This window comes from Puccinia triticina, chromosome 7A (assembly GCF_026914185.1).
Source record: "Puccinia triticina chromosome 7A, complete sequence".
In the NCBI taxonomy this organism is placed as follows: Eukaryota; Fungi; Basidiomycota; class Pucciniomycetes; order Pucciniales; family Pucciniaceae; genus Puccinia; species Puccinia triticina.
In genome coordinates this window covers 1,213,443-1,235,267 of record NC_070564.1, presented here as the reverse complement: position 1 = coordinate 1,235,267, position 21,825 = coordinate 1,213,443, and the positions used below count along the sequence as shown (strand labels likewise).

The window sequence follows — 21,825 nt, the reverse complement described above, 5'->3', positions numbered from 1 at the left end:
ATTGACCTGGTTTTGGTATGTTCATAGAAGAAGATGATAGCCATATAATAATCAATGAAATTGAGCTACCAAACCCTTGGAGAAAAACGGCTGACGGTTGCATCATCCGACATGTACCAATTACACTCTATGCAGATGACACATCTGGCAATTGTTCCAAAAAATGGAACAAGCATATCTCATATTATTTTACATTATCTGGTCTTCATCCACACTGGTCTAATCAAGAATACAACTGTCATTTTGTGTCAACCTCCAATGTGGCCAGTTGCTTAGAGTTGGCAGATCCCATCATAGAGGAAATTAAGTAAGTTGGTATCACCTAGAAATTGTTAATCAGTCCCTTATGATAGTTCCACTCATACAACGGGTTTCCTTCTGTCACATTGCAATTAGTGAAATGAGTACCAAAGGCCACTTTGCTTATGACAGCCTACTCAATCAGAAAGTACTCATTATGAGTATGGTATTGGTGGCCCTGGGGGACTCACCCATGCATGCGGAGATGACAAGCACACCCATGCCTGCAAATGCCAACAGTCCATGCCGCATGTGTCAACTCTCTGTCACCAAGAAGGCTGACAAATCATTGGTGGGCTATGTGAAGGATTATTTTGGATTTACCACAGGGGGAAACATTGTGAGCAAATGTATGCATGCATGTGTATGGTTACTACATCTGACCTACCTACCTATTATGCACCATCAAGCCCCCTCCTCCAAGAGTGTGGGAAGACACCATATCAAAAATGCATAAATTTTGGACAGAATCTAAAACTGAAGCAAAGACTGAGTATGATAACAAAACCAAAGAAAATGGGCTGAAAGACAACATAAATGTGGAATTTGTTGAGCGGTATCATCAGCGGAACAATCCAGGACAAAGGGAATCCATAGAAGCCACAGAAATGACTGGGTCACATCGCCTATTCAACCGTTTCTACACTCTGAAAGGTCAGCCCTCCTAAACCATGTATTCCATTGTCTAATGGTTGGCGTTGCTGAAAAAATCTCCTACCTGAATAGGATTTGATGGGTGCAAAGACACCCCTGTAGAAATATTGCATGTCTTGCAACTTGGGGTTATTCGATACCTCCTGCGTGATTTCATGGAGGGCCTCAAAGATGGAGATAAAAGGAGACTGGAGGCCCATTGGCAATCATTCAACAGGGATTCACTCAATATTCCATCTTTGAGGTCAATATTTATGGTAAACCACTACAAGAGTTTCATTGGAAAACACATGAAGATAGTCATTCAAGCTGCCCCATTTGTGTTCTTTCCATTCATGAACAGAAAGCAGAGGGATTTATGGATGTCCCTGTGTTACCTGTGTACTTTTGTTTACCAGACAAGAATTGAGAACATGGACAGATATATTGAAGACCTCAAACATCACATAGATCTATTCCTTTATCATGTGCTGAGCATGAATGCACAATGGGTCAATAAACCCAAATTCCACATGCTCATACATCTCCCTGAATCTGTCAGGAGGTTTGGGCCACCATGCTTGTTTGCATCAGAAAAATTTGAAGCTTACAATGGTATAATGAGGAATGCATCAATTCATTCCAACCACCAAGCGCCAGGGAGGGACATAGCCCTAACTTTCTCCAATTATCAAGCAATGAGGCTCATATTATCTGGTGTTATTCTATTTAATCATAAATTGAACACTTTTTTCCGACCTTCAAAAAATGTCACAGATGTATTCAAACACAACAAAGAGGTCCAAAAGCTCATGGGAATAGACCTTTCTCAACCTATTGCATATCCAGTTATATATGATGGGGAGTATTCAGCAGAAGAGGGTGTGGCTCCTCCCAATTACATTGTTCAACAATATCCCACAGTAAGGTGGAGATTGATTTCAAGCATCAAAACAGGTGAATATGATATAGTCCGCAAAGGAATATTTGTGTTGGTGAGTTGGCAAATATTATTGAGATGAATTTCAGCATAAACTTATGAATACAAAGCCATATGTAGATATCTAGGCCCAAAACGCACCCCATGGGGGATGTGTGGTATCAATATGGCAACCTTCACATTTGTCAAGTTCATTTTTCATAGAATTCAAAGCACATCAGCCTGCAGGAATCAACCAATTTTATCAAATGCGGGAATATAATGATACCAAAAAACTTTTCTATGGCAGAGCTGAGGTGAGTCAAACAACATGCATGATTTATAAACATGTGGATGTGGCACATAAAATTATAACATCTGCAGCTGACCAGGCAAATTTTCCACAAATAGGATGTAATATGTTGTCTGAACTTCCAGCATAATTGCCATGACTCCCAGTGTCAGGTAGCAATTGAAGCTCCAAGCAGAGTAGGTAGACAAGAGGGTCTCAGCTCCCACTATGTTGTTCAGCATGATCACACAAAAAATTATGGATATATACTTAATGCTTGCTCATTAAGATCAATAATCCATCACAGGACTGAATCCAGGTTGGTTTTCCCCTCTATCACAAACCAAAATTGGGAAGATGCCACCAAAACAGGAATGGAGAAATGGCTGAACAAATCTCAGGCCAAACCAACAATATCCGCCAAAGAACAACCATGCCATATCCCCACTCATCAGGTGTCTCATATTCCCAAACCAAACAATTTGCTGGCCACTCAACCCAGACAATTTATTCCAAATACTAGTAGCCCTCATATTAAAAAACCAGAAAATGATACATTTTTACAAGTTCCCCCATCATTGACTGGGCCAATTCAACACGGATCAAATTACCTGGGAGTCAAATGTATTATAGCCCACAACCTGGCTTTAGTGGATCAAATTACCCTGCCAATCCTGCCCAAAGAAGAATGAGCATGAGTCCAGTCCAAAGAAGAATGAGCATGAGCATATCAAATCCTCCCACTTATCCCATGCCTCAAAGCCCCAGCATAACCAATCCACACAATTTTCCCATGCAGTACAGTCCATCAGGCCCTTCTAAGAGACGAAAAAGTATAACTCAATCAGGATCCAATCCCACAACAAACACTCCTGTTTCATTGTACAAATCCTTGGATAACATAACAAATGAGGGGCAGTACTATTCAGCCAATGTTCACCATCCATTTAAAACTGAGCCAGACATATCACAGACACCATTAATACCAAGGATATCACAATCATCTGTAGCTGCTTCCAGTCCAACTGGAAGGAATCCAAACTTTATTGACCCAAGACTGTGTGGGTCCTCATCATCAACACCCAAGACTTCCACAAGTCAGAGAGCCCCATTAGACACCAATATTTATGGACCCCTGCCTCATCCACCAAGGAGAATTGATTACATATGGGAGCTACCATTGCAAATTCAACCATGGGTGGAACATGTTTTTGATGTTCAGGGAGATGGACACTGTGGATTTAGGGCTGTGTCATTCTGTTTGGGAATAGGAGAAGGTCAATACATGCATATACGGTCATCTCTAAAGACGGAATTGAAAAAGAGGAGAGAATTCTACACCAAAGCAAACCCTTTCTATACAGTTGATGAACATTTAATGAGTTTGGATGTTCCATCACCTGAACCATGTGCGGTTAAATATTGGATGGGAATGCCTGGAATGGGAAGGCCAATTGCCAATGCATTCCAGAGACCAGTCATTTTTTATTCAAAACGTGAAAGCCAATCATTCTTCCCCGACTTTGTTGGACCCAATACCAATCGCCCCATTATATTGGCATTCATTGAAATTGAAACCATACGCCATTTTGTTGCTCTCACATTTCCAGACATGAGCGAATTCCCAGCTCCCAAACCCATTGGCATGATTGATGAGAAATATTCAGATGCACATTGTGCCTGGCGGGAGAAGTTTCAAAGCTGCTTCAAAATGTATGACAGAGCAATACTCCAACTTCCAGAATTGGAAAAAACATTTGGCTCTTCCAAAAAAAAAATGGATGAAAAAAGGGCTGCCAGGAATAAAAATGTATGAATTAAAAAGATATTCAATGATACCTGAAATCCATATGCCATCATAGGATATGGGAAACAGGCCCCAATGAATTACAAGATAAAATAAATCTGTACAAGTTGGTTTTTACCACTGAATTCAATGCATGCAACCACATTGCAGCCGCCACTGCTCTAAAAATGGGAATTCTTCCAGATTTAGCCTGTATTATACAGTTTTTAAATAGGTGAAAGCACTGCAAATCAGTGCACCAGTCCATTTTATTCTTATTTAGTGTGTTGAATCATTGCAGTTGTGAAATGTAAATTTTATATCATGAATGCTTGATAAAGTCAAACAAGAAATAAGAGCAGTCCAATCATACAGAGAAAAAGATTGATTGGCTTTGGTGCAATCAGAGAAAAAGATTGATTGGCTTTGGTGAGGCAATCAGAGAAAAAGGTTGATTGGCTTTGGTGAGGCAATGTATAAGAAAAAAACTAGACATTATTTTTGCAAAGGGCAGTGGCCTTCATCACACCTCTCAATATCAACTGAGCTGGACCCCACTTCAGGCCCAGTGATTCCAACTTCTCACCACTGGTGCCCTCAAAAGCAGTCCAGTGGAAGATATCATGCTTGGAAATGAAATCTTGGACAGGTATATAATCAGGAGGAATGTGACAAAGTGAAAGAAAATGTTCCATTGATGATGGCAATGCCAACATACTAGCTAGGCTTCCCACGACTTCTCGACGTTTTGGAGGGGGGAGAAGATCTGCGGCAAGTAATCGTTTTTGGGTCAAATGGGCTTGATGGGGATGCGGGTCGGGATAATCCTGTGCAGACAGATTCCAGGATCAGTACAGCTTTGGGCGCTGCAAGAAGCATGAATAAGCAGAAAGAAGACATAACATCTCGACATACTCTTTGCCCGGCTTGATAGGCTTCTGGGAAGGAGGGAGAAGCATTTGCGTTGGAATAATCCTGTGCACACAAATCATGCGGTCAGCGGACAGGAGAGACAAACATAACTAAGGAAATCAACTTACAACCATGGTTAATAAAGCGGTGGGCTCAAAGGTGCAGATGTCCTCTGGCATCTCAATGAAAATTGAAACCCTTGCATCAGGGGATGAGTTCTCCGCGGTGCTGACGAACTTGTCAAACACGCCGTTGGGTTCATTGAAAGAAAACTCGGGTTGGATGATTGAACCAGGGGTGAGGTGATTATAGTCCGCCGACTCGAGTATAATCCAAGACCAATACACCCCATTGTATCGCTCTGCTTGTCCCACCACAAGGTCGATGGGGTAGACATTCTCTGACTTGGTCCGCAGGTGCTCCTTGACATGTGACTTGAATGTGGAGAACATCATGTCTGTCAGGTGCAGTTCCAATGGTGGGACGCCACCTTCCAACGAGGAGATCCGCCGGCGTCTCACGGGACCTTGACCGCCCTTCTGTACCATTGCGTAGAGGCTGTAATGGATTCGAATGGGGATGGAGGAGTTAGGACCTCGGGAGACGGTCTCCCTCCCCGCATCATTGGAATCTGGGGTCTCATCGGAACCTCGGGCCAATCCGACCGTTTGTAAAGAGGAGGGGTGGTCAAACTCGACGCATGGCGATTGTGTTTGCAGGTCTGTGGGAGCGGAGCGTTGGTCGGTCATCACGGGCGTGATGTGAGAGTTTCAGTGGTGGTGAAGGTCTTGAAGGTCTGCTCTTCCAAGAAGGCAAAACTTTAAGAGGCTCTCTGACTGACCGGAGGCACAGAGCCGTGGAAACCTCATAGAAAATATTTCAGTGTGTGGTTTCGACAGCACACAATATTGGCTCCCACAGACTCCACCGGGATCAAATCTACCCGCGTGGAGCCCATCGATGTTTTCTCATCAGAGTGACGAGGATTTGACACCCCTGTGCATTTTTGACGGGGTGCCCACAATCACGGGGGGCACGGCGAAATCCACGTTGGTTTCACCAATCTGGTGCGACCCGTCGTATCCACACGGCCGCGCGGTAAGAAGTACCCCCGGCGTGTAGGTCAGCACAACCTGGAACAGTAGCGCAACGGAAGTTGAATTGTCGGTGCGCGGACGACATGCTACGGCGCGACCCCGAAGCCCCCACGGTCGCACCCTGTCTGTGACCACGTGGCATTTCCCTCTCCACTCGACGTTATCCACCAATAAGAAGAATAAATATCCCACCCGACTACATATCTCGACAGGGCGCACCTGAAATAAGACAGACGCAAAAGAATGATGACGCTCGACCGGGCTCTAGAATTGACGCAAGATCTCAGCGGGCTGGCGTTTTCGTCCTTCTTGTTCGTCCATCTGGCCTCACCGATAGGAGCGGCGATAGTTGGCCGCGGAGGGAGCAGCGAGTCGGTGGCCTCGAGTATCCAGCTGGCCGGACGGGTGGTCTATCGGGATGGACGGCTGCGGGAGGCGCTCCTGGTCTGGATCCCCTTGGGCACCCACTTGGTCGTCGGCCTCGTCCGGCGTGTCACTCGGCTCAACCGCCAGCGACGGATCCGCGCCCAGCTCGAACTTCGTGCACAGCTCGCCGAGGGCCTGCCTCCCCCCGGCAGACGAGCTCGGGCGATCCCCAAACAGTCAAACTTCCAATGGCTCAAGAGCTATTTACCAACCACCGCACACGCCATCGCCGGATATATCGCCATCCCTCTCCTGCTCGACCACATCCTCTCCCATCGTCTCAACGCGAGCCCCTCCCTTCGATCCTTCCAATTCGTCGGCTTCAATCTGCAACAATCTCCCCTCATCGCCTCGATCAAGTATGCCGCTCTCCTCTCCACATCTCTCTACCATAGTTTGGTCGGGCTCGATCAAGTCTTTTCTAGACTCGCCCCATCTAATCTGTCCAAGCGCAAGTCGATCTCCGAGTCGCAATCCTCACTCTACGTCTGTCTCGGCTGGGTAGGCATCGTCGGCACCGTCGGCTTAGGCATCCGGAAGCTCGCGCGCGAACCAATCCCCTTATGGATGGCAAGGAGATACCAATGATCTCTCTAGTCTATAAAAGCTTTCATTTCACCTATTGCATTGGTTCTAGTAGATATAATAATACTCATCTTTCATGCTGAACCCCAAGCTGATAACAAAGCTTGCAGCAACATGCTAGACATGTTCACCAACATACTCGCACACAGGATGAATTGTTACCCAGAAACAGACAAAGATAACAGTCCAAGACACCCCATGGGTGGTGAATCATTCAAGCAAGCAAGCCAAATGGACAGACTTGAAAATGGATGCTGTGACCCATTTTGTGTGCAACAGCACTCTCTCAATTGCTAAGAGGGACTCTGTCAAGTTAGATTCAGAATGAGCTACAAAATTCATTTTCAAGTCTGACCACTTGGTTTGCTTGCTTGAATGATTCACCACCAGGACAATGTTTTGGTCTGTTCTAGGGAGAGGAAGATGGAGCCTGGGGTCTGGGGTTCTGGGGGTTCTGGATCCAAGATGGTAGATTGCAGGATGGGGAAGAGGCTTGGATCTCCAGCCTCTCAAACCTTGAGTATGGTCTGTGACATGTACATGTAGTCTATGTACATGTGAGTCTGCACTTCGGAGCCCGCACTACGGCTCATATGGTGTTGCAAGTGCGTCTGGGCACTCACCAAAGTTCGGCCGAAAAAAGGCCAAGCGCGCGTGGCCGACCCTAAAGCCAGCTTGGCCGATCCCAAAGCGTGGGTGGCACACGTCCAACCCCCGCTTGGCACAGTCCAAAGCTGGGGTGGTTCGGGACAAAGCCCCGCTGGGCCGAGTTCAAGCGAGGGTGCCACGCACGCCAAACGCTGTGCCGGCCATCAAGGAGAGAAGTTTCCCTCCTCGATGGTCGGTCTACAAACTGGTCATCGAGAAGGGAAGACTCCCTTCCTGATGATCGATACAAGTATTGACCACCGCGAAGGGAGTCTTTCCTCCCCGATGACCAGCTTACAGACCGGCCATCGAGAAGGAAAAGCTCCCTTGTTGATGTCCGATGTGCGATGTCGAGAAGGGAGAACGTTTCCCCTCCTCGAGGGCACATCGTTCTTGCCTTTTGAGGCAGAGACGAGGGCCGGCGTCTGATGACCGGCGTGTTGCATGCCAAGTCACAGATCCCATCGGCCCAGAGCTTGATCTCGGCCAAGCGGGACTTGGCTGTGTGCCAAGCTCTGCCCCCCGCGCAACCTGCCCGATCAAGCCCGCTGGGCACATACCCAACCCCCGGAGGCACTCGGCCAAGCGGGAGTTGGGTAAGTGCCCAGACGCGCTTGCAACACCATAACAGACAACATGGAGTCTAGCCTAACTAAGCCTCTCGAACGGAGGGTCCGGGGGACCCCGCCCGGAGGGCTCTCCGTAGGAGAGGCTTATGAGTTATGTCGTACCTTTTGCCTGAGAGTTCTGGGATTTTGTGGCTTTTTATGCCATCATTGCCTTTAGCGCTCCACACAGAGGATATTATCCAACCTCTGCTGCAGCCCTGAGGGGACATGTTAGCTGAACATCCTGGCTACAATCCCCTCTCCTTACATTCTAATTTGGATGACTGAGCTCAAGTGGCCAAGGCATCTTAGCTGGAGCTTGGTCCCTGGGGGACTCCATACTTGCCATACTGCTTTCTGCCACGCTTATGCGTGGCGGAAATCAGTATGGATTTTCAGGCCTTATGTATTTGTCAATATAACTAGACCACATAATGTCTGTGGACCCGTAAGGGTGTTATGTTGTGAAGTAACAGCCAAGATTGAGAATTTAAGGCTTCACTCCGCCTCTTCCACATCTCAAAAATCGGCTGGTCCATACTGAAACGGAGCCTCGACTGGAATAGAAAATGTTACCCAAGGCAAAACCAAAGCAAGTCTCTTCCATTACAGATCGAGTTTGGTCCCCAACAGGTATCAATGTGTATAAGAAGGTTTTCGGAATGAACGATCAAAATATGAAGGCCCACATCGGCAATTTAGCTCTCAAAAAGTACGGTCAACCGGCAAAACCCTTGCAGATCGATGCAGTGGCCAACTTAGTCTCGGGCCGAAACACATTTGTGCTTGCTGGCACAGGATTCGGAAAATCACGGATAGCCGAAATTTATTTCGGCATGATACCTCTGAAGAAGAAATCAGTCATCCTCACCTTGAACCCTTTGGATTCGCTAGGTGACAATCAGGTCTACAAAAAACAGCAGGCTGGATTTACGGCAATAAACTTGAACAAGTTAAACTTCAACAAACAAACTGCCGAGGATATATCTAAAGGTGTCTACCAATTTGTCTATCTCAGCCCGGAAATCTTCCTGAATAGTAAGCTGTGGGAGGAAGTATACTTCAGCTCGGAATTTCAAAACAGACTTGGATTAGTGGTTGTGGATGAAGCCCACATGATATACATATGGGGCCTTGTTGAGAGTCGACCTGGAAGACATCTAGCTACAATTTTAAGTCGCCTCGAGGACTTTGGGATCTTTCGACCGTCGTATGGGCTCCTTGGCGGCCATCTCCTGTCTCGAAATGACAAGCCGATTTTACTGCTGTCGGCTACATGCCGCCCTATCGCTGTCGAAGCCATCAAAAAGAGCCTCAAACTGGAAGACTCAAACGTTGATATTATACGTGGCGAGCTAACACGACCAGAAATCCGAATTATCCGTGTTCCGATGGAACACTCTATGATTTCTTGTCATGATCTTGTCAAGGTTTTCCCTTCAGCTAATGATGTCACAAACGAAGAGCTGGTGCCCTCTCTTGTCTACAGCGGCTCACGCAACCGGACCTTAACAGCGTTGGATGTTATTAGCATGGCCCGTGAGACTCCTAGTGAATCATCAAATCCGAAAAGTGGTTGCGCTCGACGATATCACTCGTGCACCAGAGATCAAGATAAGCTTGATTGTGTGGAGGATTTCTCGACTGGCAAGTTCCCAATTGTCTCTTGCACAATGGCCCTGGGGTTGGGGCAGAACTGGAAGCGGGTACAGATGGTGGTCCACATGGGGAGGGGTGATCCAGCTTCGATAGTTCAAATGGTTGGACGGTGTGGTCGTGATGGGAGGCCTGGTCTGGCCATTCTGTTTGTTGAGAAGTTCCGTCGGAATGGGAAGAACTCTGTGGCCGATTTCAAAGAGGGTACCACCCAGTCGGACGATGACCGGATGGATGCCCTGGCAATAACGCCTGTTTGCTTGAGAATTGCTTTCTCGATTGACAACTTGTATGTACACATCTTCAAAAAAGCTTACCGCAGTATACCGTGTTCATCGGCTCATATCTGATTGTTTATAGGCTAGGATATATTCCCCTCCGAGTCGATGACCCGAATTGTCTGCTTGAAAAGGCACGGGAGGAAAAAGAACAGTTTGAACCCTGCTGCTGTTCAAACTGTGATGGCCCAGCAGCAGTTCGACTCATGGGAAACTTACCCTTTGCAAACATACACAACTTTGATGATCTCTGGAGCAATCAGTACAACAGTTCTCGAGAAGTAGATCCAACGTCAAAGCTCCCAGTCAAGAAATCAATATTCAGAAAGAGGAAGGTTCCTGACGCTGAGAATGGCGCACTGGAGGCTTTCCAGAGGGAACTGGTTGATGAATTTGCCGCACTTTACTACTCGCGGTTCCCCACTTCAGCAACGGTCCAGGCAAGCGACCGCTTTGGCAAGATTGACGCCGAGGCAATTGGGGCTTACTTACATCAAATCAATTCAAAAGAAGAACTACGTATTATAATTGGCGGGGAATTCTTTGACGGGCAGTTGGATTGGTTGATGGAGCGAATCAATATCTACAACGCAGTGATTTGGGATGAAATTCAGACGGGCCAGGCTACCAGGGCTAAGAAGCCAAGGCTGCAAGGAGTAAAAGCTAGTGTTCAAGAGCAAGATCTTGGCCAACCGTCGGTAACAAGACAAGAATCAACATCTATTTCAGCACCAAAGAAGCTAACTAAAAAACAAGCGGAAACCCTAGAGCGGCGGCGTATTTCTTCGGAAAGAACGGCGGCAAGGAAGCTAGAGATGGATATGAAAGAGAAAAGAAAACTTCAGATCGCGGCAATCATGGCGGAGGGGCGAGCAGCAAGCAATACCTTAGGAAGTTACATGTTATCCGATATTTCCCCGTCGTCTTCCGAATCAAGATCCCCATCATGATTATTCATCTCAATTCTTGTGCTCAAGTGTTTCTTGAAGCGGTTGAGCTGAGGATCTTTGCTCCGGATAATAGATTTAAATTTAGACATTCCATCTAGATATGTGTTACGGTTCTTGTCTATTTTTTTCCCTTTTTTCTTTGGAAATCGATCCAAAATGTCTCGATTGTTGGCCATCAATATTAACATCTCAACGGATCTCTCGGTGAGGTGATTTTCCCGAGACTGATAAATGACCTTTGAGCCGCATTCAATATTCAGGGAGTGCAACATCTCTTGAAGCTGGTAGAAATGCAAGATCAGTTAGATTATCTATTATAATAGTTTTGATAAATAGTTTGCCAGCGTACAATGAGGATATTGGGCGAGAAGATTTCCTGCAGGTGTTCTATCTGAGTGCCAATCCCACTCTTGTTGTGGAAATATTTCAGCCTGTAGTTCTGGATTTCTAACCAGAAATCCTTGGGCACAAAATGATTGGGGCGACCGGTGGGAGTGACGAGGAGGTTGTGGCGAAGATACTTGCTTAGAGACCGGTTCAGGCCCCCAGTGAGAAGCATTACTGCTCGCGGTAGGTGCGTCGAGTAGTTTCTTATTTTGCTGATGGACTGAGACATCACACACCATTTCTTCCAAACAATCATTAACCTCCCAACATCGCCTGCCTTCATAGATCTCTTGGCCTCCACCACAGACAAGAAATCATGTAGCTGGATCAGCATGTTGTGGAGTTTGGGACACTCACGGGCATCAGCATCTTTGCGTGCTTGGGCTGAGCAATATCGATCGTAGCACTGATTGACAACTGCATTCCATTGGTTGGTTGGGATGACCGGTCGATCTGAACCTAATTGTTTGCGTTTGGTCTTCATGATCACACTATGTGTCCAAATGTAAGTACATACAATTTTGAATGTTAGAAACTACATCAGACAAACAATCAGGAGCAGTCATGTGGTACAAACCGTAAGCAATAATACAGCATGGACTCAAAGACTTTTTCCATCTGATTAATCATCAAGGTGAAGTCTTTCTTTTGAATGGCTTTCTCGGCGGGGAAACCCAAGGCCTGCAAATATTGCCAGGCCCCACAGTCCTTTGAGTCACTCACATTCCCAAAGTGATGCGCAAATATTCCAGTGGCAATGTTCCATAGGGTATGTGATGCCCCTAACTGGAAGTAAACATTGTTCAGTTGGTCCTGAGGATACGCACTAGGTGACCTTTGAGATTTCAGACAGTTGAAGTTCTGGACGGTTCCGAGGTCGCCATCCATTGGCTGAAGGCGGCTAAAGAAATCTTCAACAGAAAGGCCGGACTGGCCAATGATCAACTTAAAGACTTGCCCCACGCCCTCGGCTGAGTTGTCTGATGCATTCATCAGCTTGAGCATGTGGAGTGTTGGTTTTTTGGGTTCAATCTGCTCGAGTACCGGCGGGGACATTGGGATCGCAGTCGCTCGACCTTTAGGGACTGCAAGGTACTCAAATAAAACCTTTGCAATCTGCGATTTCCAAACCATGGCGTCGGCTTGATCCTCCACGGGCGTCGGCAAGAAAATGCAAGGTTCAATGGGCATGGACTTGACCATGTCAATTGAAGCTTGGAAGCTCTGCAAGGTCAAGTCTGACTGATCAAGCGACAAGAGAAATTCGCGATGTGGCACATGCACATAACCCCAGGTCCCTCTAAATGTGTGAGACCTGTGGCCGACCAACGGTTCATGGACCCGTTGTTCCATGTCAATGTTGTCGATGCATATAGTCGGCGCAATTGGTACAGATTCGTTGAGGCTCATGGCGACTTTGAGGTCAGCTGCGGCCTGTCTTGCAAGGGAACTCATAGCCGACAAGGCTGACCGTCGGGAAGCACTCAATCCCACGTGATTGAGGTACTCCTGCACTCGTTCCGAAATCCCACAAGCCATGAGCCTCACCGCATTGTTGAGCTGCAATGAGTTGCACCGGCGGTTGACAGCAAATGCCATCATCAAGCATACTGTCAGGACAATCTAAATGGGAGATGTCAGCTTGAGGAAGGATGTAGCTGAGGGTGACCAAATCCAAAATTGCTCACCCTACGGAAGCGCATAGTGGCAGCATCATGTCTGTTGGGGTTTGGCTCGTATCCAACAATATCAGGAACATGAGTGGCATCTGAGGAATCGTCGGGGTTGACACTGGCGGCGTTGGGACCTGTGCCATCAGGCGGAGCCACCTCTTCTTCCTCATTACCCCGGTGATTTTGTTGGTTCGGTGCAGGATGCATCCCCATCAAAACATTTGTCAGGAACAGCATGTTGGTCATGAGTGTTGCATCTTGACGGTCGCGGGCTTCAGAAGAGAAGAAATCTGCTTCAACTGTTGTCAAGCTTTGGAACGACCCTTGAGGATAGGCTCCTCTGGGAGGCTCCTCGTGACGAAGAATTTCAATTGCCTGGATTCAAGGATATAATATTCATAAATGCAGCCAAACTTGATTAATAACCAGCGATAAACATGAGCATACCTCGCCTTGGATGAATTCCTTCCAAGCCTCCCTGCCTGTAGGAGATCTTTTCATGAACACTCCCAGCTCCTGAAGAAATCCCATTGTGGACTCAATTCCTGTTGGTTGAGCCCAATATCGGCGCAGATAAGCCAATTGAGGATTTGGTGAAGTGAGGTAGTGAAGCATAAACTGCTTCGGGGTCATTTTGTGGGGTAGGTTGCGGAGTACCTCACAGACATCAATTACCTTTTGGTCTGGGGTGATTTGTGGTTCCATTGTTTTACTAAATGTGATCGGGGTAGAAGGTAAGTATCTAACAACTGCACTCGGGATGATTGGATGCGGACTGTTGCGCCAACGGTTTGGGTAACTACTTTATACTGTTATGACTGGTTATGTGCACCTGTGCACGCAGATAAGCGGATATGTTATAACATGTTTCATACAGGAATGGAATTTTCCCGGTATGCAAGCTACTGGAAGATGTGTCACACTAGTTCAATATATGCATTTGTACAGCTCAAGGAGCCCTGAAAATCCATAAGTTTGAAGGGTCATGGAGCGTGAATGGTTTGACTTCTATGGGTGTGTGTAGCGGGAAAAGATGGGGAAGGGTGAGACGAGTCTCCTGGTCCAAAGGGCATGCGTGGGGCCCTTTGGGAACACGGTCTAAATTGAAAAGGCACAAAATCCCCACCAAAAAAATTTGGAAGATGGGAATCTCTCAGCCCAGTTTGGGGACATTAGTCCCAAGTCCCTCCTTCGGAGGTCGCGCTTCGCGCCAGCCCAGGCTGTACCAGGGCCCTCTGAAGGGGGGACTTGTGTTAAGTTAGACATGGAGTAGTCTTGAACTGTTATCTTGGGCTATTGTGGACAACAGTTCATCACACATGAGCAGGTGTAGCTGAACATGGCCAGAATCCTCATTGATTTGACTTGTCTGTGTAAGGTAACCATACCTTCTAAGGCTTCTGCAGAGTCTCAAATCTTTGGATTGTTCTGCCCAACTCAGATTGTCTCCAGACACTTCTGACCACTAGTGTCTTGCGCCTCAACTCAGTCTCAAAACAGTTTTGAGTGATGTATTTGTGTGGCTCGATGTATGCACATCAGCTCCACTCCAGTCATCCATTGATCATGAGGTGTCATTCAGCATCCTCTACGCTAAAAAACACCAAGTCCGGATAATGCTAAGTCGATACTAAAAACGTATGCATATCATCTATCTGAATAAATACAATTTAGCTTAATTGTACATGTCTAAGGATAAAAGGGGAGGAGGGTGAGACTCCAACCAAGCAACCAATTGAGAAGGATGATTTTGATTTTGGATAGGTAAATAAGACAGTAGAAGCACTGCTACAGGGAGGTGAGAGGGGCCGGAGATCAAAATGGACAAAGAAAGCCGAAGATAAGAGGTGAAGGTCGAAGGAGAGAGGGAAAGAGAGGAAGCAATTAGCCGATGATCTGCTTGACGCCTCTGGACATCCGGGCGAACAAGTTGAAGGGCATGGCGGAATGGGAGCCCGTGGCCGCGTGAAAGTCGTCCATGCTGATGATGGGGCTACGGTCGACGACGACGAGCCGTCTCAGCCTCTCGGTGTCGTCGTCCTCGAGCTGCTGCTCCGCATCGTCATCCTGGCCAGTAAGGCCGTCGGCACGAGGCGCACGGGCGTCGTCGATGAAGATGATTTGGTGGCGGCTGCACGCCAGTTCGAGCCGCTTGATCAGCTGTCCAATGAAGCTTTCGGCCGAAAACCGGCCCTTCTGCCGATCGTCCTGGCTTTGATCAAGAGCGTGAGAGACAGAGTCGCCGGAGAGGTCCTTGGGCGCCTTGAATGCCACCTGCTGAATCGTCCGCGCAGGAGTGTTTTCTGGCTCGACCAGTACTGACACGCTGTCGCTCATCCCACCCTCAAGCGTCGTCGTACTCGACCTTCTTCCCTCAGGTCGCATTGAATACGTGTTCTTCTTTTCCGTCGCACCGACCGTATCGTACGAGATCACGAAGCCGTAATTTCCTTCCTCCTCTCGCTCTCGCTCATCTGCCACAGAAGTTATATAAACTCCTATGTATTTCGCAAGAATACGAAAAAAAAAGTTTAGGGATCTCATGGTTAAACACTAGAAAGAAACTAGTTTGTGATAGACAAGAGCGGGATGAGATTAGACTGACCCAATTGCAGGCTGACAATATCCTCCAGACCAATCCGCAAAAATCCTTGCACCTAGATAGAACCAGAAAGCAGAAGACGCCAGAACCAAAGATAATAAATCATTTGTTGGATGAATCCTAAGGAGAAGTCAATTCACCTTTGACAAGACGTATTCATAGCTAACAATGTAAAGAGCTGCCGCGCTCAAGATGATAATCCTTTCTTCGAGACCCAGTGGGACGGCTTTGATCGATTGGGATGAAGTTTCTTCACTCGGGGTCAAGAGATTCCAGCCGTCGAGTTTGCTCTCCCCTTCCGATAAGACTTGCTTAGCTGCATCATCAACTAAGAAATATCGATCGTCAGAAACACCCCCTCCCTCCTATAATGATAGTGCTCTTGGATGATCGTCAAACTGACTTGCAAGTGACCGAAATTTCACAAATCGATTCAAATCGTTAGGATCAATGGACGAACACGTTTGTTGGAATTGAGAAAAGGTAGTCACACTGATCCCCAGTGTGCTTTTGTATTGGGTAGGTAGAAATGATCAGCCAAACGACCTTGCTTGATTGAAGATCATAATGTCCAGCTTACTAATCTAAAACTCTTTGTTTGAAGAAATCAGACACTGAATTGTGCCACATCCTAGCCACCTGTTAAAAGAAACAATGAGTATGAATGCTTGGAGGCTCTGTCTAGTTCTTCTAGTTCGAAAATATAATATATAGCCTTATGTATAGATGCAGTGGGTACTTAAACCTACTGAATTGGTGGCGTCGTTTACTACGCCTCTCCAATTTCTCCTCCCAGTTCTGCAGAGAATTTCAAGCGATCAGCTTTGATTGGTGGGGTGAAGCAGAAGAAGAAATATCCAGGAAGAAAGGCAGACCTGACGAAATCGCCCTTGAGTGCGGAAGTACCGGCGTACTGTTTCGAAATTTGGTCGCCATTGTTCGCCCAGAGAGAGTTGAAGGCGACGTCAAGTTGGTCGTGAGCCAGGTCAGGATTGATGGGCAGGTTGAGGTGTCGCAGGAAGCGGTTAAGAATTTCCTTTGCTATTGCCGATTGAATGACGTTCGTGCGGTCCAGACAGTCGATGCAGTTCGAGCGTATCACTCCCTTCTGTCGGTGGCCCGTCCTCGAAAAGTATCTGCACTCACATCACCAGGTATAATTTTTATCGAACAGAAAACGAGTTGGTGTTGAGATTCTTGTCTGGGGCGGTCAATTCTTTAGGAGAAGTAGAAAAGACGCACCCGAAGTTGGTGATATCGTTATCCATTTGCTTGACCAGATCCAACACGTTTTCGTAATGCATCCCTTTACATTGCTGATGGAAGTCCCAGCTGATGAACTTGACCCATGCCTTCAATTCTTCTGCCCGCTCGGGCCCTGCATCTTTTTCGGACCGATCAGCAAGGAAAGTGTTTCCCAGCAGGCTGACCTGGCGCTCGAACTCGGCCACCAGCCGGCCCTCGTTGCCGCTCCTTTCGGCCAAGCAGATGACGAGGATACGACCGTAAGAATCGACCAAATCTGCAAAATGTTTCTTCATAGCATCTACGGGCATGTATATGTTTGGAACATCAATTTAGATCTAAGGGCGAATGAATGGCCAGCGTGGAGTTGTTAGCTGGAACACGAGCCGACCTAAGTTTTCATTTGGATCGCCTTCGAGGACGATCGGCGGCCTCAGCCCGGTGGAGGAGCTCTGGGACCAGATGAGCGGGACCGATCCTCTGACCTGCACGAAACTCCAAAAACCTTTTCCCGGGTCAGCAGGCGTGGTGATCACACATTCGCTCTCCACCGCATTGGCCACCGAGCCCGCCCCATCAATCCCTCGCCGCTGGTACCGCAACCCTGGCCTTAGGACAGACCTGCGGGAAATCAGGCCAATCTCAATCTCTACTAAATCTACCTCTTTATGTGTTCCTCTATCTTCTTCTCCTTCTTCCTTGTCCTCATCTTCTGCTTTTGTTCTTTCGCCCACCGGTTCGTCCCCCTTGAGTTTTAAGATCTTCACTTGGGTCGATTCGGCAAATCCTTGCATGATCACATATCCTAAATTATCAAACTATCCGCACACCACGTGTAAGTTTGCCCCATGTTATGAGGTCAGCGAAGTCCTACATGTGAGCTATGGTAGTTCGCATGTGAATGCCTTAGTGTATGAAAGAGACAAAGGGGCACAAACCCCACTTTTAACGAAAGGTTCAATCAATCGCTGGTTCCACCAAAAGCGTAGTTGGGCGCGTTTGTGGAGCGGTTCTGATATTCTGGGCTCCTGGGGAAAGAAGGATTGGATGAAGTTGAGATGGACGGGGCGGATGATAGGTCTTAATTGTAAGGTGAGGCTAGAGAGCTTACTCGTTCGCCTGACGAGCAGTGATCGGCCTTCGATTGGAAGGAATGGGTGATGTCCCAGTCCAGTGCATAGAACATCCCCCCACGAGTGAGCTCGTCGGACAGGACAGTGATGAATTTCTTATCGAGCGAGAGGCAGCCTTCCAGATTGGTTGGCGGGGGCTCTTCAGCGGCCTGGTTGTTGGTCACAGACTCAGTACTCCTCGTCGGCTGAGCAGGGTGAATATTCTCGGGTGGACCAGTAGTTGATAGATTTGGCTCTTGATGGTCAAGTGACTTGGGCTTCCATAATAAACGAGTAAAGTTGATCTTGTTGGGCTCGACTATCTTCTGAAAACCTTCTTCAACTGATGATGATAACGATGGCGATGAAGATTGTGATTGTGATGGTAGACTGTCTGGAGGAGGGTCTTCGTCGGCTTCAGGTGGCATGATTTCTTGTTGATCTGTTTCACTTGACAGATCATCAGTGCTGGTGGTAGCAGTAGTAATGATGCTATTATTCGAGGTTGAGGTTGAGATAGAAGACAGTGTTTGGCCGATACTTGGTCTTCTTCTGCCGAGCTCATTCTTGACGATTTCGTGCGCTTTTTGATAGACCAATGGGATCGCCAGGACTCGTTCGATCCTGTTGAGCTCTTTCCCTTCAAGCCTGGCTACCACGGAATGCGAGGATATGGAGATAAGATAGGTGTCTGGTTGGGTTACATAGATCCGTGGTCAGCAAAGTTATCTTTGATGTGAACATAAGGATTTGGTAAATTATATGTGACTGACCCTGAAAGAGTTGAATGAGGCCGACGAGTCCGTCTACTTGAATCTTGAGAGTACCGGGTAGACTGAGTTCATCCTCTATGGTCTTCTGGTCCTGGATGAGTGCCAGAGTGGGTTGTTGAGACCATTCTATCCTGATCAGTTCGCCGTTGGCTGGTTGTTTGTGGGGGTATGGTCTGATGAACAGTGCTCGCTGAGAGATGTAGATCGCAATCCGAGTGGCTAGTGAGAATGGGTGGGTTGGTGTTGGTTCTGGGCACATTTTGTTATATTTTTTTCAACAACCCCGACTGATTGTGATCTTAACACGGGCTGTCACACCACATACACAATTACATGAACCACTGACACTGAAAACCCACACAACACGAAATCTAGGCTCAATTGTCCCAAAGCCTAGATCTGCCTAGATTGGAGGACTTCCTGTCAATTGGGAACTCAGATTTTTCCAGATTTTACAGGGAAATCTGGGCTTGATTGTCCCAAATCCTAGATCTGCCTAGATTTCCCTGCAAAATCTGAGAGTATCTGGGTTTCCAGATTGATGGGAAGTCCTTGATTTGGAGTGGAATGCTGTGCACTTACCATATGTTGAGACACCCACACAAGTTCATATGAGTGTTGAGGTTGTGTGGTTCTGTGTTTCTTTCCTCATATGTTTCTGCTTCAAACCTGTCATGTACGTATCACAGCTTGTGACATTTCACCTTTGTAGTCACCTGGAGCAGCAGATGTAGAAGGCTCTTTCCTCATCCTTCCATAACCATCATCACCACCATTCTACTGTTCCAGGTGAGTGTCTTTCTTTTTCTCTTTTCTCTCTTTGTTCTTCCTCTCTGATGAAATGATTAATCCTTCCATGACCATCAGCATTGCCATTCTGCTATTCCAGATTTATCATTGCAACAGGTCATGAGCGCCAGTTGCTGCTACACCACAGCACTTCTAGGAACGTGGAGAATCTGTACACTTCTCAGTAGTGGTATTCAACATTGGCATCATAAATTCATAGATGCATAAATTCATAAAATCATAAAAAAAAATGGCAGGGGGGCTTGATTTATGATTTTATGAATTTTGACAACCCCATCTTTGCAGCACCCCCGGTCGTAGCTCAAGGACAACGACTCCAGGCACACCTCTCACCTTCAACCCTGGCCAGTTGTTACCTTTCTCCTCGATTATGCCTTGCAAGACAGATTGTCAACACCTCCACAAGGAAGTTGAATTCATGCTTGTCACAAGCCTATGGAAGATGCAAATGGCCGATTGCCTCTCTATCAAACCCTTTTGGTCCAATCCGCTGAACAAACTCTTGTTTTCATTCACAAAGCTCGCTATTCTCAAAAAGATGAAATTCCCCAACAACGTCATCAGGCAGCATGTTTACCTGATGCTGGCTAATTTTCAGTATTGCCAATTGAGTTTGGCTTTTGAACAGAACTGGGCTCAATATAATGATCTTCTCTGCAATAACCGGTTACTCATGCTGCTCAGTTTTCTTGATGACCTCTCAAGAACTCAATATCTGGTTTCTTGAGTTCCTTGACCTTGAATCGCTTCACTCCCACGGACATTTGATGTGTTAATAGCGACCGGTGGAACAATGTTCATGAAATGGGTCAGTCTTTTTTCTGAGGCAATGCATTGGGTCATTGTTGATACAATCTCATAAGATTTTAATAGGCTCGGATGTCCCTAGAAAGCTTCTTAAGCCTTGTATCCGCAATAAAAGACCATCACGTCTTTTACAATAATTCTAACCATGCCCAAGCCCCAGTCAAATGGCAGCTCTTAGTTGCATTATCTCATCTTGGCCTCTCCGGAAATGGTGGCTTGCCACTTGTTATTGGCCAGCTTTTCAATATCTGTGGTGAGTGATATAACATGGGCTTTGCCCAAGTACTTTTTCCAAAGCTCATATGGTTGTTTCCCCAGAGGGGTCAGTTGAAAATTACACAAACCGCTGTATTTTGGCGATCATCGATAAACTCAAAGAGCAGCAGGTGTATTGGCCGAGTCCGGAAGCTTGCGCAATATCTTGCTCAGAACGTCAAGGAAGGACTGTCTTCAATCAATGTGTCGGCTTCGTGGATGGAACAATTTTTCCTCTTGCAAGTGCTCCGACAAAGCACAAGGAAGACTATTGGATGCAAAAAATGGTATACACCGTAAATTCTATGTTTGTTTGTGACTCAAGCAAGAGAATTATCTATGCCATTCACGGGTGGTGTGGAAGTGCACACAATCAAAGGGTTTTTAAAAACTCTCAGGTAAGAGAGCTTGATCTTATCTCAATAACGGTGTATGCGGCTGAGAATGTTATTTGCTCTTATTTAAACAAGCTCTGCATCCAACCCGCAAACTTCTTTTCTCAAGGAGAATACATTTTGGCTGATTCAGCTTACACAGCATTGGCGACGGTTGTACCAGCGTTCAAACGGTTGGGTGGCCAATCTCTGCCCGAGCCAAAGCAGCAATTCAACAAGGCCTTAAGTTGACAACAAGTTACTGTAGAGCATACAATTGGGATGCTAAAAAATTGTTGGCAGTCCCTTAAGATAGTTTCTCTGCAGATACACGGCGTCTGAATTGTTGGATCAGAGCATGTGTGACCCTACATAATTTTCTCATCCGAAAGAACAATACGACCTGGGACGACCTTTGGCAGCCACTAGACTCTGAACAGAATGATGATGCGGAGGATGAAACTGTGTCCGGCGAAGACACCAGACGTCGTGATGCCCTTTTTTGTGAATTCTGTCTTTGAAATGGGTTGAGTTTGGCTTAAATTGTTTGATAATTGATAAGACACAACACAGTACTCTATGACCATGACATTTCAATATTTTTTAATTACCTTGGTCTCCCAAACAAAGGGACCGATACCGAGATGACTTGTAAAAAAAAAAAAATTGAGAAAGCTATCTTGTTTCAACGTGTTTG

At 46.6% G+C, this 21,825-nt stretch overlaps 3 protein-coding genes across 3 annotated transcripts; 1 reads left to right on the top strand and 2 right to left on the bottom strand.

The window, feature by feature from the left end:
• Positions 1-6,182: 6,182 nt before the first annotated feature.
• Positions 6,183-6,953, top strand: PtA15_7A157 (uncharacterized protein; the record flags this gene model as incomplete). The annotated part of the gene is made up of 1 exon (XM_053170734.1): positions 6,183-6,953. One exon carries the CDS (start codon positions 6,183-6,185, stop codon positions 6,951-6,953), a length of 771 nt encoding a protein of 256 aa, XP_053021986.1.
• Positions 6,954-13,114: 6,161 nt separating this feature from the next.
• Positions 13,115-13,681, bottom strand: PtA15_7A156 (uncharacterized protein; the record flags this gene model as incomplete). The annotated part of the gene is made up of 2 exons (XM_053170733.1): positions 13,115-13,525; positions 13,598-13,681. The coding sequence occupies 2 exons, from the start codon at positions 13,679-13,681 to the stop codon at positions 13,115-13,117; spliced, it is 495 nt and encodes a 164-aa protein (XP_053021985.1).
• A 1,353-nt stretch (positions 13,682-15,034) lies between these two features.
• PtA15_7A155 (uncharacterized protein) lies at positions 15,035-19,141 on the bottom strand (the record flags this gene model as incomplete). The annotated part of the gene is made up of 12 exons (XM_053170732.1): positions 15,035-15,648; positions 15,756-15,807; positions 15,893-16,080; positions 16,156-16,259; positions 16,333-16,391; positions 16,502-16,550; positions 16,628-16,888; positions 16,995-17,298; positions 17,389-17,815; positions 17,936-18,025; positions 18,109-18,800; positions 18,883-19,141. 12 exons carry the CDS (start codon positions 19,139-19,141, stop codon positions 15,035-15,037), a joined length of 3,099 nt encoding a protein of 1,032 aa, XP_053021984.1.
• Positions 19,142-21,825: the final 2,684 nt, after the last annotated feature.